Source organism: Aythya fuligula, chromosome 2, assembly GCF_009819795.1.
Source record: "Aythya fuligula isolate bAytFul2 chromosome 2, bAytFul2.pri, whole genome shotgun sequence".
In the NCBI taxonomy this organism is placed as follows: domain Eukaryota; kingdom Metazoa; phylum Chordata; class Aves; order Anseriformes; family Anatidae; genus Aythya; species Aythya fuligula.
This window is the reverse complement of record NC_045560.1, coordinates 57,804,257-57,819,357: the sequence shown is the minus strand read 5'-3', so window position 1 is coordinate 57,819,357 and position 15,101 is coordinate 57,804,257. Positions and strand designations below refer to the sequence as shown.

At 44.4% G+C, this 15,101-nt stretch overlaps 1 protein-coding gene across 1 annotated transcript in view; it reads right to left on the bottom strand.

Moving 5' to 3' along the window:
- Positions 1 to 4,776: 4,776 nt before the first annotated feature.
- LANCL2 (LanC like 2) overlaps positions 4,777 to 15,101 on the bottom strand; it is a 29,262-nt gene continuing 18,937 nt past the window's right edge. The window contains exons 7-9 of the mRNA XM_032181501.1: positions 12,816 to 12,992; positions 9,681 to 9,753; positions 4,777 to 7,863 (exon numbers count right to left, since the gene is read on the bottom strand). Of these exons, the coding sequence (XP_032037392.1) occupies positions 7,748 to 7,863; positions 9,681 to 9,753; positions 12,816 to 12,992 (366 nt within the window). The 3' untranslated portion in view covers positions 4,777 to 7,747. The remainder of the gene's footprint in view (positions 7,864 to 9,680; positions 9,754 to 12,815; positions 12,993 to 15,101) is intronic.

The following is a 15,101-nucleotide window of genomic DNA, read 5'->3' as shown; positions in this document are numbered from 1 at the left end:
TGGATTACAATTCAGCCATCCACTTTCTAAGACTATTTCATTGTTCTCTTTCACTGCACTTCCAAATGAAGAAATGCAGGCAGGCTGGGTGAGCCTTCTGACTGGAAAGTTACTAACAGGGAACCTGGGAAGGACAAAAATCTGAGTTTCCCAGAGTTGATGGGAGCAAATGGTGTACCTAGAGCCAAATATTGGATAACCTTTCTGTCATTGCAGGTGTTTCGATAGGCAGAGCTGTTTTCCAGTCACTTGGCTCTCTCATTTGAAGTTGTGAAATAGGGAAATGGCTTCTCGTATCAAATGCCAGTTTCTCCTGTAAACACCTGGAGACAGCTGCCTGACAAGTGAACGCTTTGATTTTCTTAGCTAATATCAGGGTTTTCTGCACGAACTTCATTGTGCATGGGAGGACAAGAAGGAATGGGCAGAGTTGTGAGTTCCCCTCTCCTATCTCAGTGCTGCTCAGAGAGCTCTTGGGCTCGCCTTGCCTCATCCCTGCTATACTGCAGGCTGGAGAACCTCCTCTGCTCACCCTTGCGTTGAACCCGAGGCAATGCAGAAACACTTTTCAGATACGTTTTGATAGTAAAATGCTTTCCCTTTCTGCATCATAAGGGATGAAGCATTCACTTCTACATCTGCAGTGTAGGCTCAGTGGACACTTAAGGTAGGAAAAGGTACATTTTGTACATAAGGTCCATCACATAGTTATAAATTTTTCTTCAAAATATAAAGCTCTGTATGTCACTAGGGTTGTGTAGACTCTCTATATATTTTAAATCCAACATTTCATGTTCTGTCAGTAGAATGACAACAGACTTGTGATGTTAGCAGATACTGAGTTGTTTTATATCATTACATGTACCTCTGAGAATAGATGTCTTCTTGATAACGTGGAGTAGAGACCTTTTATAGCGATTTCTGATGCTGTGCATTGAAGTTCCACTCCTGGTGAAGTTTTCCTGAAGCCTGGTTGCTCTATTTGTGAGCGCTGGTGGATAACACTACCTGTTAGAAGATGCACACTCCTCTTCCAGCAGAACTGCTTGGTCTCTTGAAAGCCAGGACCAGTGTGGGCATCCCTGTGAATTACTTGCAGGCTGTTCACATGCCTTTCCTCTCGCTGCTTTGCCTTTGGAAGTGTTTAGGTTTCCTCTTATCCCCCTTTCCCTTATCTTTTATATATGTTAGGTCGAAAAATGGTGAAGGAGAAAGAAGGGAGAAGCCCTGTAACTTTTTGTAGGCTCATATCAACAATGTGAAGTGGCTCAGGTACGTGCTGAGCTTTGTGCTTAGCAAACAAAGCTGGGTTGGTGGGCTGCAGCCGAGCTTTGCCTTTCTACAGTCCAGGCTTCTACTGCTCTGAAAACTTGTGCAGGTTTTCCTTTGAAATGGTTTTGTTTGTTTGTTTGCCTTTTCCAAGTAAGTTTAGATGTTGCTATACCTCTAACCATTTTCACTGCTCTTTTCTGAGATGTATTTTTAAGGCTCTTTATATTAACGAGCAGATTAAAAGCATCATCTCTCGTGTAGCAAGCAGGAGAGGAGGCAGGGCTAATTCTTCACGAACGCGACCTCGATGCTGTGATCACTGAGTGCAGCTCGTGCCCCCAGGTACAGTCACCGTGTTTCTCTTTGCACCATTTCTTAGGCTCCGAGCAGGGAGGAGCTGTCTCCTCACCCACCCAGCAAAGTTCCCTGACCTCGGCAGTTTCAAAAAAAACCGTGTCCCGTATCAGTTGGCTTGGTTGGAAAAATGGGCTCTGTGGTGGATGTGTGTGTACAGGGGGTCTGCTCCCCTGGGATGAGCTCCTTTCTTGAGCATCTTTCAGGTCATTGCTTTAGGCCAGGTCTGGCTACAGACACCTGGGGTTTTGTTTTGGATTATGTTAATGGATGAGCTGCCTGATGACTGCTAAGGGTAGCACTAGGGGCAGGCTCCTCCCCGCTCTACAAATGTGCTCTTTGGCAGAAGAGACCTTCTTAGGCTGTGGTTTAGGGGACAAGCTGGAGGGTGAGGAGGGTCTGTAGGCATCCTGTGCCTCCCCTCGCCTCTGTTGTGATGGATGCAGGCAGCACCAGGGAGCTGGTAGTGCGCTGCCTGCCCCTGCACTGCAGGCCCAGCGCTCACTGCTCAGTTTGGGCAGGAAACCAACCCCAATTCTGTCCTCTAGAGGACAGGATTTTCTTCAGGATATTTTCCCCTTTTGTTTGTGCTGCACATCTCCACAGCAGGAGGCTGATGCCTCGCTCATTTCTCCCATCAGAAGAAAACCAGCCCCGAGTGCTGCTTTCAGCAGACAGGCTGAAGCTCCCCCTTCAGCCTCTGTCGACACTGGACAAAATTCTTCAGGCTGACGCTGAAGGTAAGGGCTGGCTGTGGCCACAGCACCTCGGGGCTGATGAGGAGCAAGGCAAGGCTTAACATTTACGCTGCTGCTCTCAGGCAGCAATTCCCCTTCCACTCTGCTCATATCCTCCTCCCACATCCCCCAAAAAGCTTAATAATAATTAAGCTGCTGGATAATATCCTCCGCCCTTCTGGCACTATGTCTGCTATTCTTCTGATTTATATCAGCACAAGCAAGTGGCAAAAAAACCACAGCCACTCATATATGAGAGCAGTTGTTATGCTTTCTGGTCACTGTCTGGAGACAAAATAAGGAATCGCTGGTGAAGTGCAGCAGGTGAAATGCAGCGAGTGCTGTGCAGACCTGGCTCACTGCTTTGGGGAGTCACTCACTCCTCATCACCAGCAGTCAGCACAGCAGCTGAGTGGCCACTGAAGCTCCTTGACCTGTGGGATTATTTGTGCATACCTGTGCATGCATCTTGCCTCTCCTCTCACCCTCCTCCTTCCTGGTGTGACTGAGCACCTCGTCGCTGGCAGAAGGGCAAACTTCACCTACAGCACAATGCAGCCGCTTCCTTCTGGCCCAATAATTAGCAAGCTGACTAATCAGTTGTGCTGCAAATAGGACCTGGTTTGACAAGGATGGCACCAACCCTGCCCTTTCTGTTTGGGCTCCCACCAGCCCCTGCCTTGCAGCTGTTCCTGCCTCATTATCACATCAGGAAAACGATAACATGACAAGCTTTTTTGTTTTGGGGGTGGTGTTTTGCTCTTTTCTTTCTTTTAAGCCCTATGACAGTTTACGCTGCTGTGAAAACAAACAGCTGGGACTACATCTTTTTCCAACAAAGTCCCAGCCTGTGTGGTACACAAAGGAGCAAAGAAGGTATTGCTCTTTCTTCCCTGCATACAGCAAGTAAACAGATGGCTCGGCTTTACATGCATACACACAAGCAGCCACGTTTTGGCAGACACCTTGCCAGATAGTGGATTATCTAACACTTCTGTTTTATCTATCTGAAACACATCGCTGCTAATCCACGGGGTAAAAGAACTGGCCAGGATCTTCGCCAGCCCTGTGGCTGTGGGAGCCCTCCCCACTGATGCCCTGTAGGGGATCCTACAGTCTGTATGTGATGAGAGGGAAGCTACTAGAGACAGCATGCAAGGGAAGAGCCAGCACAAGGCAATTACTCTAAAGCAATTAGTAAATAATAATGCTACTATTTACTAATAAAACTAGGAGATGTGCAACTGGCAGCCACTGTCCCAAGCTGCTGGGTGCAGCAAGGGAAAAGGGACGTGTCTGGAGACAGCAGAGGCACAGGCACAAGCAGCCCTCAGCCCCTTGGCTGCACCTGTGTGTTGTTTTGGCTCTGTGCAGCGCAGAAAGTCACAGGGATAGGTGTGTTTTTCTACCTCCTGCTGCCTAGCCCTCGCTCATCTCATAGCTTGCAGGTGTGTTTACAGCTGTGGACGAGCAGCAGTGGCTGAGCTCTCGTCACTGATGCTCCCTGCGTGCAAACTGTGGTCGCTCTGCTGTGTGGGCTGGGCTCCTGCGCCTGCAGATCAACGTGAAACAAATGAAAGCAAATGGGCAGAAAGTGAGCGATTTGGCCAGGAGAAACAGACTGCTGTGTCAAACCACCCTGACACGACGTGGCTCAGGCAGCACACTGCTGCTTAGCTAGTACTTGAGGCACAGCAGAAAGGTTTCCTCCCACCTCTCCTACCTTACTCTTTACTGTCTGAAAACAGCACTTTGGTGGTTGAGAACTACACTCTGAGTGTGTGGAAGGCTTCTCTAATATTCCTAGTAATAGCTTCCTCCAGAGGAAGGAAAATAAATTTGTACAGATCAGGCCTCTACCTACTGATCAGAAATAATTCTATTAGATAGAGAACAAAAGAAAAAGCAGTCGCTCTCAGTGGGAAGGAGGCCTATAAAGTGGCTTTCTGAAACAGAAATACTGTTGTACATATACTGCAGTGCACTTCAATTTTAATTCTGTTAAATCCTACCGAGAGAAAAACCTGAACCTGTCTTAAAGCTGGAAAGAAGATGTTAGTCAGCTGAACAGAGAGATTTCATGTATGTGCTCTTAAAATCAGTCCCAAGTAAAGCTGCAGCTGCAAACCACTCAATGGGACCTGTCTGACCAGGGAGGAAAGCAAACGTTGCACGCAGGTACTACGCAATCCAGACTAAAATCACCCACGAGAAATGACAGCAAAGAGGCCTTCAGCAGTAGAAAAAAGTGAAGGTTGAAAAAGATTTGCCCATAGTCTGGCGTCTCCATTCTGTCCTGCAGGACTATGAAACCAGGAGGCAACTCAGCAATCCCAGCAGGGGAACAACTCTCAAACACCACAGTGCGGGAGGGAAGGAAGGTGCACAGCACCAAAAAATAACTGCACACAGATTACCACCACACAACTTGATCTTTACTAATAAAGCCAAAGAACGAAACATCAGCATTTTTCTTCTTTTTCTGCCTAAAGAGCATCTCCATTTTTAACATTACTGCTTTTTTGCACCAGATGGACTACTACACACGGACAAAGCAAACCAGGGAATATTAAGACAGTTTCCACATTTTAGTTTGATGTGATTTCTGAAAACAGTGTCTTGGTGAAATGCATTTTTTCACTCATTCGCACAATATTTTAATGGGCCACCTGTGTATCACGAAGCTGTAACAAACAGAGAGGAGGAGCCATGGGGAAAGTCATGTCAGGAAGACAAGGCAGATGCAGTCGTAAGCTTCCTGATGTGAGACATTTCCAGGCTTACTCAATTCCAGGGTGATTCTGCGGAGAAGGACGGTGCTGGGCCTCACCCCAGCCAAAGGCTGGCTGTAGTACAGAAAGAGCTAGCGCTGGATTTGCTCATTACATCCACTGGTGCACTCAAGCACCTCCAGGATCTGCTCAGTATTAAACAGTTTTAAGGGTGCATGTACCTATACATACATTTTTTTTAAAAGCCAGACTAAATTTTAATTCTCCTTGGGTTCCAGCTAGCCAAAATTACCTCCTGCAAGTGTCAGTCCAAGCTCTACCAGGATGGCTGGTGGCTTCTGTGTTTGCAGGAGGGCCTTGCAGACCTGCCAAAGGGATGCACCCTTCCTTCTTAACCCACCTCGCATGTTCTGCATTTGCAGAGAGGAAGGAAAAAGGAGTGGGGATGCAGAACAGAAATTCAGGGCTGCCTTCTACCTCCACGTCTGCTTTTGTTAGGATTTCTGAGACGTTACCCTGGGCCAGGTTCCTCCATGGACATGAGGAAACAGCTACCAGGAGGAGCAGTAAGCCACAGGATGAAGAAAGAAATACAGCGTTAGACCTCAGCACGCTTGCCAGAGCAGAATACCTCATTTGAGCTGGCCTCTGCTGGCATGCTCTGTGCATTACCTCCCGTAACCAATCCCTCCTGTTCCGCTCTGATCCCACCACTTTCTGCCTCTCTGCTCAGGTGCATTTCACCACAGCTGCTCGCTGTGCAGCTCCCTTCCTTTCCACTGCCTTTCAGCAATTTCCCTCCTGCTTGGCTGCACAGATGCAGCTGGGTTCAGTGCCCCCCACCAACTCCTACCCTTTGCCAGAGGGGTGGAAAAATCCCTCCCCTGCTCCATGATTTGCTTGACAAATCAGCGGAGGAGCTACACCATGACTTTTACGCTCTCCCAGCACTGGAACTGTTGCTACTGCAACAGCAGAACCAAATCCTGAAAATATTATTAGCATCCCAATGGCTTTGGCAACAGATACGACAAAGCTCAAGGAAGTCAGCTGCTACCTGCCAGAGTTTTATGCAGGTGCAACAAAGCATGTCCAAGCCTGACCGCAAGCACTGGCACTCAGCATATGTCCCACAGGTCACGTATGTGCACCTGAAAGGTCAGAGTCTCAGCCACCTGTCACATCCGCACCTGGTGTAAGTCCCAATTAAAATAAGCAGCTGGACTGACACAACACAGGAGGGTCTGGGGGGGAAGGCAAGAAGGTGCAGAGGGAGAGTGACAAGTGAGAGAGTGCTCTGCTTACTTACCTTTCTCAAACAGCACACGTACTTATTACCTGGAAAGCATGAAGATGCTGTAAGTGCACTTACAGCATGCTCCGCTCCTCCTCCCGGACTGATACGAGCAGGTGGAGGCAGAACTGAGCACTGCCTTGCCGGCAGAGAGAGAGGACCCACTGCTTCACAACGCCAGCACAGCGCGGGGGGAAGCAAAGCACTATCAGCACAGTCAAAAACGAAGGGCAAAGGGCATTTTCTGTCTTGCTTTTAAGTTGAAATAACTTCAATTACAGCTTCTAGCAATGGCTTACATATTGCTCGTTAATCTTCTGCAGCCTCCAAAAGCAGCTGGTATTTATTGCTCCTGTCATATTACATGGGCTAAATGCAATGGGGCCAGGAAAGGAACGGGAGGGCCCAGAACAAATCACCTCCTTGGTTCAGGAACAAGTTACCATCCTGAGCTATCCGCATGAGAAACAGCCCTGACTTCCCCCTCTCCTTCTACACTGTGTGCTGCTTGAGAGAGGTGTATTACAAACCCATGCACATGAGTGGGGAAGCACAGATAACTCTGCCTGCAGTTTGTTCAGCTCACGCCATGCAGAGCATCTCCTTGTGCTAAGGGCCTACCACGCTAATCAGGTGCAGGCAGCTGCTCTTTCAGGTTTTCAACAACAACAAAAAAAAGCAACAAAAATCCCTCCCAAATCAGTGGCAGAAGAAAATTCAGGCCCTCTCCAACCTGACACGCTCCTGAAAATCATCACACCACTTCACCAGGTAAAGCTGATCTCCATCGCCTCAGCTTCTAGGGACCATGGAGAAAAATGCAGAAAACTATGAACACAAAACAATTTCTTCATCGTTTTGAAGCTGCCAGCTCACCAGTGAAGCTGGGCTCTGTCTTACAGTGAACTCTCTGGCGTGAAGTGGAGCTCGCTGGCTAGCCACACTGCAGAAAGCAACACTGCTGTTAGGGGTCAGCGACAGTGCTGTTGTGTTGCATGCACGAAGGTACAGGACAGAGCTTCACACAAAGAACAGCTCTCTGCTAACAACAAAAGACTCGAATCAACAGACAACACCAATAAACATGCAGAGCATGTCGAAGACCCGGAGAAGACAAATACAACGAAAGAGAGAAAGTTCAAAATTTGACTTCTCTTGTCCTACGTGTGAAGGTGTCACTAACAGAACTTAGAGGTGGCTTCTCTCATTCATGCGCTAATGACTTCGCGGTCCCTTGGGGCAGGGGAAGTGAGAAACGGGGTTTATTCATCCGTCAGCTAGGGTCGAGTTGGTTCAGTATCAGAGGCACTAAACAGTCTTGTCTCTTTTGGCATCAAGTTTACTTGTAAAAGAATCTTTTAGCTGTCCTGCTCCACTTTGTTTTCTCTCCTTTGAGGACCAAGTTCGAACGCTGGAAACCTGGAAGTCTCCGGTACTGCAATATCTGAGAGGAAGTGAATAGCTCCAGCCATTCCTAAAATGTAATGAGAAAGTGATTTTTGTGCATCCTGGACATGAAAATAGCATAGTTGACAACAAAGGCAATCGCATCTGTTTGAACTTAGCACCTTGTGAGGTCTTTTTTGAACTGGTGAACTTAGGGCCGCTAGAAAGGGATGCTCACCTGTAGTTTGCCTAGGAAATCAAGTTTCATTTTAAAAAGATGGAGGCAATAGCAGAGTTCTCTCTGCTGCTGTTGTTTCAGAGGCACAACTTCAAGGCTACTTCAATTACAAAAAAGTAAAAGCCAATTTGGACTGTCTCATAATTTCAGCAGCTCTCCCTGGTCATTTCACTGGTTAAAAAAAACAAAGGCAAAATTTATTACTGCTGTGATGTACTGATTCATTCGTTCATTATTTATAAAGAGGGCATCCAGACTCTGCACCAGCACTATCTCATAAAACTCATAGGGCGACAAACTACTAGGGTGAGCTACCCTACAGAAAGACAGCATGCAAATGAAAGCTCACTTTTATGATCACACTAAGATCCTACTGCATCATCAGCTGAGCACGTACAAAGAAAGGAGCTTTCCTTAAATACAGGCATCTGACAGAAATGAAGTGATTATGACAGTTCCATAAGAACCACGTGCAACTTTCCATTAAAATGTGCATGGATGCGCATATGTGCTGAAATGGACAACTTCAAGCACACTTTTGGCAAACAAAATTCAGATTTTTTTGTTTTAGATTTGAGGCTTCTAGATCTTTCGAAAAAAAAAAACACTGACATGAAAAACTAAAATAAAATCTGTGTCAGCATTAAAGCACAAATCATCCTAACTACTGTTGGAATTACTGCACCTCAACAAATTCCAAAGCTCTTGTACTACAGACTCTGTGTCTGTTTTTTTCTTCTATAAATGCATACAAGGGATATCTTACAAAGAATACAAATCTTTGTACTTTTTCTTTCTCATAAACATTAACAAAGTAACTCTGTATTTGGATATATTTTTTTTTTTGTATTTGCATATAACTACTTATAACTACTGGTCTTTTGCATTTATACCTCAGGTTGGTTTACCTGTAAAATAATCCTACTTAGTCTGCTGTAAATTCACGTATTTGTGATAGATGGCGCACTAGGCTCCTGCTCTCAGAGCAGCAGCACTATTTGAAATCCTGCTTGTTCTATGTATGATTCCTTGCTACTGCGTTTCTAAAACATCAGGATGAGATAGGACATAGAAAATAAACTACAAATGAAAATATACAAAGCTCTAGGAAAGGATTTAGGAACACCTTTAAACTTACAGAAAGGCCCGTAAGAACTCTGCGTTTCTCTTTTTGTTCTGGTGATCTTGGCTCATATTATAAAATAGCTTTTTCTTGTGTTACTATTTCAGCAGCAAAGGTCCAGTTCCTTCAGGCCAGTAATTGCTCTGAGACCCCCTGCCCATGGCTGCTCCTCTATCCTGTCCCTCTTGGACAACACCCCCAACACAGAAGTGTTGCCTGGACTTTCATTTGGTTTAAACTGAGAGGCCATCAGCACAGCAGAATTTTATTTAAGAATGACAGTGCCACTGGCTTTACACTGCAAACTGGTGAAATGCAACCAGAAGGGAAAGTTTTGACAGGAGGTAGGGGATGCTTTTTTTTTTTTTTTTTTTTTTTTTTTTTATCCTTTGGAGGAGGGAGGTGCTGGCATTTTTTTTTGTTTTCTTTTTGTAATAGTAAAGGAACTACCCAAGATTTTTGAACTCCCAAGCACGTACCAAAACTGCAAGGTATCCTTTCTATCCTATACAACACAACACCATCTGCAATACCATCATCTTACCTTCAAAGAGAGAATAAGGTCTGTCAGGAATACGACATCCGTGTGCACCATATTCCAAACACCATTCGGCAAACTGTGGAAGACATAAAATATTTGCTCATTTATTTTAAACTTAAGACTGCTAAACACAAGCTTAAATATCTGCATGGGGAGGCACTTTAATAGCTACTAAATGTAAAATAGTGTAAGCAGAGAAACAATGCAGGAATCACCATTCAAGATTAATTTGTCTCACTTCATCCGTGACATGGCTGCAATTATTTTTTAGGATATGTATTTCCACAGCAGGAGTTTCAGCTCCACAACAACATAATTAGTTGGGTTGTACTTAATTCTGATTTAAAAAAAAAAAAAGAAAAAAAAGAAAAAAAACAATCCCACTACACATCAATGAAGAGCTCTGCAAGAACAGCTATGAACAGTTTCAAGGGCAGAAATTTTCTAATACCGTAACATTAGTTCCTATCTGTGTTGGCACTTAATTTATCTACCTCCTAAGGACTTGAGAGTTATTAACTGCGTTTGTTTTCTTCCACTTCCATGCGCTGATTTAGAGTATTAAATCTCCAGCTGCCATTACTTAGCTTTATCTATTTTCTCTCCCTAAGCCTCACAAAAAATCGTTATAAATACAGTTAGACAATTATGGTGGTCAATATTTTGTTGCAGAGGATGGAATACCTTTTAAAAACAAGTTAACAATGTCTTTCTCGTATTTGATCAGCGCTGCTGCAGTAGCCACTACACATACCTTACTTACAAACCCCATCTGGATCAATTTAAGAGCAACAATCCATTTCTCCTTTATGGCTCCCCAGAGCAGACACGGGGCCCACATGTTCCCCTGGCATTTCTGTGCCTGGAAGCAAACTGCTGCTTATGCAAAATACGGTGCTAAAAGTACAAGAGTCCTGCAGAGCAAAGAACCAAGAGAACTCTCCTTGCTTCCCCTGTGATTTTGGGAGCCTGCTACAGAACACAGCTCATCATACTCACTAGAGGGTGCTCAGGCTCCACGGTTGGAGCTATGTGATATATGAATAGGCTCCCAGAACCATCAGCTGTTGAACAGGAGGATAAAGAGTGGTATCTTGCCCCTTCCCAGCCTTCCCCCACTCCCTCTGTTCTCTTTAAGTATTTACTGGGGAATGGATTTCATCACTTGAGACGTGAGTGTGTGTCCACGTGAGAATGTCTTGAGGAAACCCAGCAATGAACTCACAAACACAAACATTGTGGTCCACGGTTATTGAGCAATGATGAAGTATTTTGGGCCCCCCTATAGATCTTCAAACCAAACTTGTAGCCTTCTCTGTTACGTGAGGACAGAACGTGTCTATGGCATGTTTCTGAACTACAATCAATTCTTGCAACATCCACATCTTATTGCATAATAGCCTTTATAATTATTATTGCCAGCCTGGGAACTTCAACAGAAATAACAAAAATGCATCCCCAGGCTACTAAACGAATCATTGTTTATAAATCCTTAGCTTTGGTAAACCTTGTAGATCCAATAAACCATATTAATGTCTTTGTTAAACCAAGGAAAAAGAAATCTCTTCTAGTACAAAGACATCTGCCATTATTTGTCACACAGGCTGAACAAGCTTGCCATCGAGAAACAGCCTTTCAGACCTCTGAACGTTTGTCTTGAAATAAGGAAAAAAAAATTAAAAAAAAAAAAAAATGAGGGGCTTGGATGCTCTCTGGAGCCCAGGATGCCAGCAGCACGTTTGTTTCCCTGCATGCTCTGTCTCAGAAAGAAAAGATTTCAAGAATGCCAAAGATAAACAAACTCCTTTGCCCATTTCAAGATTTTCCCTGCAAGAGCTTAGGGGGCCTGACTGAACACTGCAGGTGCTAAAATGCAGAATGGCAACAAGTGTGCTGCCAGACCTGACCGTGCTCGGCACTTCCAGCAAACAGCCTTTGGCTCACTGCCACATGTTCCTCCTCAAAGGAATTTTAGGTATTTAACTGAGTGTCCTCCTTCTTTGGCTCTGATCCGGGTATGCTTGCTTTCCTCTAGCTTTGTACAGAGCTACAGGGTTCCCCCAGGCAAGAAATACAGCGTGAGCAGGAGTTGCTAATGCTGCACAGAGCCCCAGGAAATGTATGGAAGTGGAGGATGACAGGGAGAGCCCAACTGTAGTGCTGAAAGCAATGCCTGCTTGGTAGCGTGGCTCACACGTCAGCAGAGGATCAGTTCACACACAACAAGGTCACACATTTGCCATGGCAGTATTAGGGGCTTATCGCATTCTCCAGGACGCGTGTATGCATACATGTGTCCCCACAGATTGACGCACATGTAAACATAAGGTGACAGGAACAGCCACTTTGTAAAGCTCTGCTGATGGTGGACAGGCTAACAGTAGAGGTGAATGCAATAGCTTTACACGTGACTCATCTGAGAACACCTTGAAAGCAACTCATCAAATTTCCCACTGCTCTACCTTTAGATAGACCTTAGTTGAGTAGCTATGTATGCAGCATGAAACCCACTATCAGTGAATTAAGTAGAAAACAAAACAAAACCAAAAACCAGGAAACAGAGGCAGAGAAAGCCTTCTCTTTTGTCAATTGCTAGCACAGTGAGAGCTGATAGCAGAACCTGGATGCTCCCAATGGAAAAATTTTGACTGCGTCTTTCTCTGCAATTTGTATTAATGAAAAAAACCTAAGTGAGCAATTTAATAACTGCAATTCAGAGCTCTGAAAGCCCCAAACAGACACTAGTCTGAAAACAAATAATTACAAAGGACTACTAACAGTATCGCTGGAGGAGCTGAGGATGACAGTAGATCTCTCAATGGAATAATTAGCACCATGTAACATTCATCTCTTGTTGTTCAGGCAGGCTGATTCTCCGACTCTATTTACAGCACAGCAAAGTGCGTTTGTGTGTTTTTTCAACCATTCTTTGCACTAAGATGCGAGTGCCCACATACACAGCTGAAGTCGTCTACCCAAAGGTGTGAGTTATGGGGAGCACGTGGTGGTGCACTCTCGTCCCCCCGAGACAGCTCCACACGTAGCCTGATCACTCTATTTACTGCACAGGCACGAAATGGAAGTGCATGAAACACATGAAGGGGACGAGTGACTTTGCTGGGATGCTGCAGAGCTCACCTTGCAAGCTCGGTAGAGGTACTTTTTGTCCTGAGTTAGGTTATAGAGAGACAAGAAGGAGTAGCCATTGCCAGCAGTACCATGGCAGATCCCGTAGCCTTTTCTCAGTAAACCTCTCTGCCAGATGACGTCGCTACACTCCATGGCATCTTTCAAGTACTTATCCTCTTTAAAAGTCTGTGGAACAAAAACAGAAAATAAACATATAAATTGAAGTATTATTGATTACAAAGTGATCCTGGACCTGGAAGATGTTTTGCTATGGAGGTGGAGTTTTTCATATATAGTTTATTTTGGATTTTAAGACTCCAACCATCATAGACTTGCTTTTCTTCCAAGTTGTTTCTCATTTCTCTGTGTGGAAAAAGAAAATGTTCTCAGAACCAGGACTCTGATATCAAGTCATTTAAATGCATGGCCCTTTTCCAAGAAAACCTGAAGTCTAGTAACTACTTACACCCTGAGAAGCAATTTTACCCACTAATTTTACAAACTTCCTTATGCAAGGATTTTGAGATGTTTAGGTGCCTAGCCTAGGGTTCTTGTTTGAAAGCCTAGATCTAGAAGGACTTAAAATGCAAGCCTTACAATCTAACAGGCCTGCATAGAGGTGTCTGTAAAAATACAGGTCTGTATAAACTCAAGTTTTTCGTTCTGAAATTAGTAAAAACAAAAAAACCCTTAAGTTCGAGGTCCTTGGTTCCACAGCCTGTAATCTATTTGCAGGGTACATGATCCTTTTTCGCTTCTCCCCTCTATTTCCCAACCACTACATAATTTGATTTGAAAGACAGAAAAGTAATTATTGACTCCAAGAAATGTAACAGAATAGTGGCCATCAAATCTGGTCCTAAAGGGCAAGTTCCTGATCTTTCTGATTAATTCCTGCTGGTTACTCACTATCTGCCTTCAATTCCATGTCGAAAAATGCACGAGAATCTGTCTTTGCATAGACAGGGCTCTTTCCTCTATCCCAAGTACAAGTAGGAACAATCCATTACCTTGACTAGTATTTATATTGGAAATACTCATGAGGTACTGGCCAGCTGGACAAAGGACCAATTTTACAAAATACATTGCAACTGAAGTGCATTTTAGATGCACAGAGAGTCCATTGAGGCAGCAGAAAAAAACAAAAACACCAAAGCGAACAGCACCACTGACTTCTGTTTTTGTAAGACCTCTCTGTGCTCCCCTTTGCCTAGGTCACACCACAGATCAACAAGACAAAGAAAGTAACTGATGCACTGCTATAGACACAGTCCTTTGGAGATGGCCTCCTCTTCACAGATGCGACTTAATGAAGTAACAGAAGCAATTAACGTGCAGGATTCTTAAATCCACAAGCTTGATAAAGAAAGTCCCTCTCTATGAATAGGGTTTGCCAGCTACTCAGTTGTAAAGCTTCAAATGAAGGCCTGGCAACAGCATTTGATTTCCAGGACAAACGCTGCTGTCTGCTATCACAAGTCCCTGTGCTTGGTGTGAAAGCACAGCTAGAAAAACCTGCTCCAATTTTTCTTGTAACTTTCTCAAAAAGCAGATTAAGGAGAAAAAGAAAACCGTCATACGTCCCATCACCTTAAACATAAAAAGAGAACAGAAAGGAGGCTGCTAAGCAGAACTTGGTCCTCTCCCTCTTATCTCTTGGAAAAGATTTTCTGCTGGGGAAAGCATTGCAATGGGAAAGAAGTGAAAAAAAGGACTGCAGTATTAAGTCAGCCTCCTACCACAGTCCCAAGGAAAAGCAATTGCGATTGTTGCTGCATTCAGCAGCACTCTAAGAGATTTATAGTTCACTTTTCAGGTAGCAGCACAAGTAATTATTCCATAAACCAAACCTGTTTTTCATCAGCCCACCCTGAGGCCGACCAGGGAATCTGCCAAGGAGGGCTGTCAAGAGAAGGAATTAATTTGCATAAATGTAATTAAATGGCACGCTTTCAAATGTTATGCAAATAAAAAGTGCACAACTCCAAAGAGATAGCAAACCTACTTAAGGATGGAGAGGAGCAAACAGTAGCTCACGGTAGCTCGGAGGTTATATTTATGCCCTGTAAGGGGCCTGCAGTCTTTGTTCTGACAAAGTTCTCCAGTACTGTATCTTAATAATGGAGTAATTTATGGAAGACATTCTTTAGCAAGACACATGAACCTTCATTTTTTAAAACCAACATAATTCTTAGAGCACCTAGGATAAAGTTTCAAAGAATTTAGGTCAATGTTCTCAGAACCAGGACTCTGATATCAAGTCGTTTAAATGCATGGCCCTTTTCCAAGAAAACC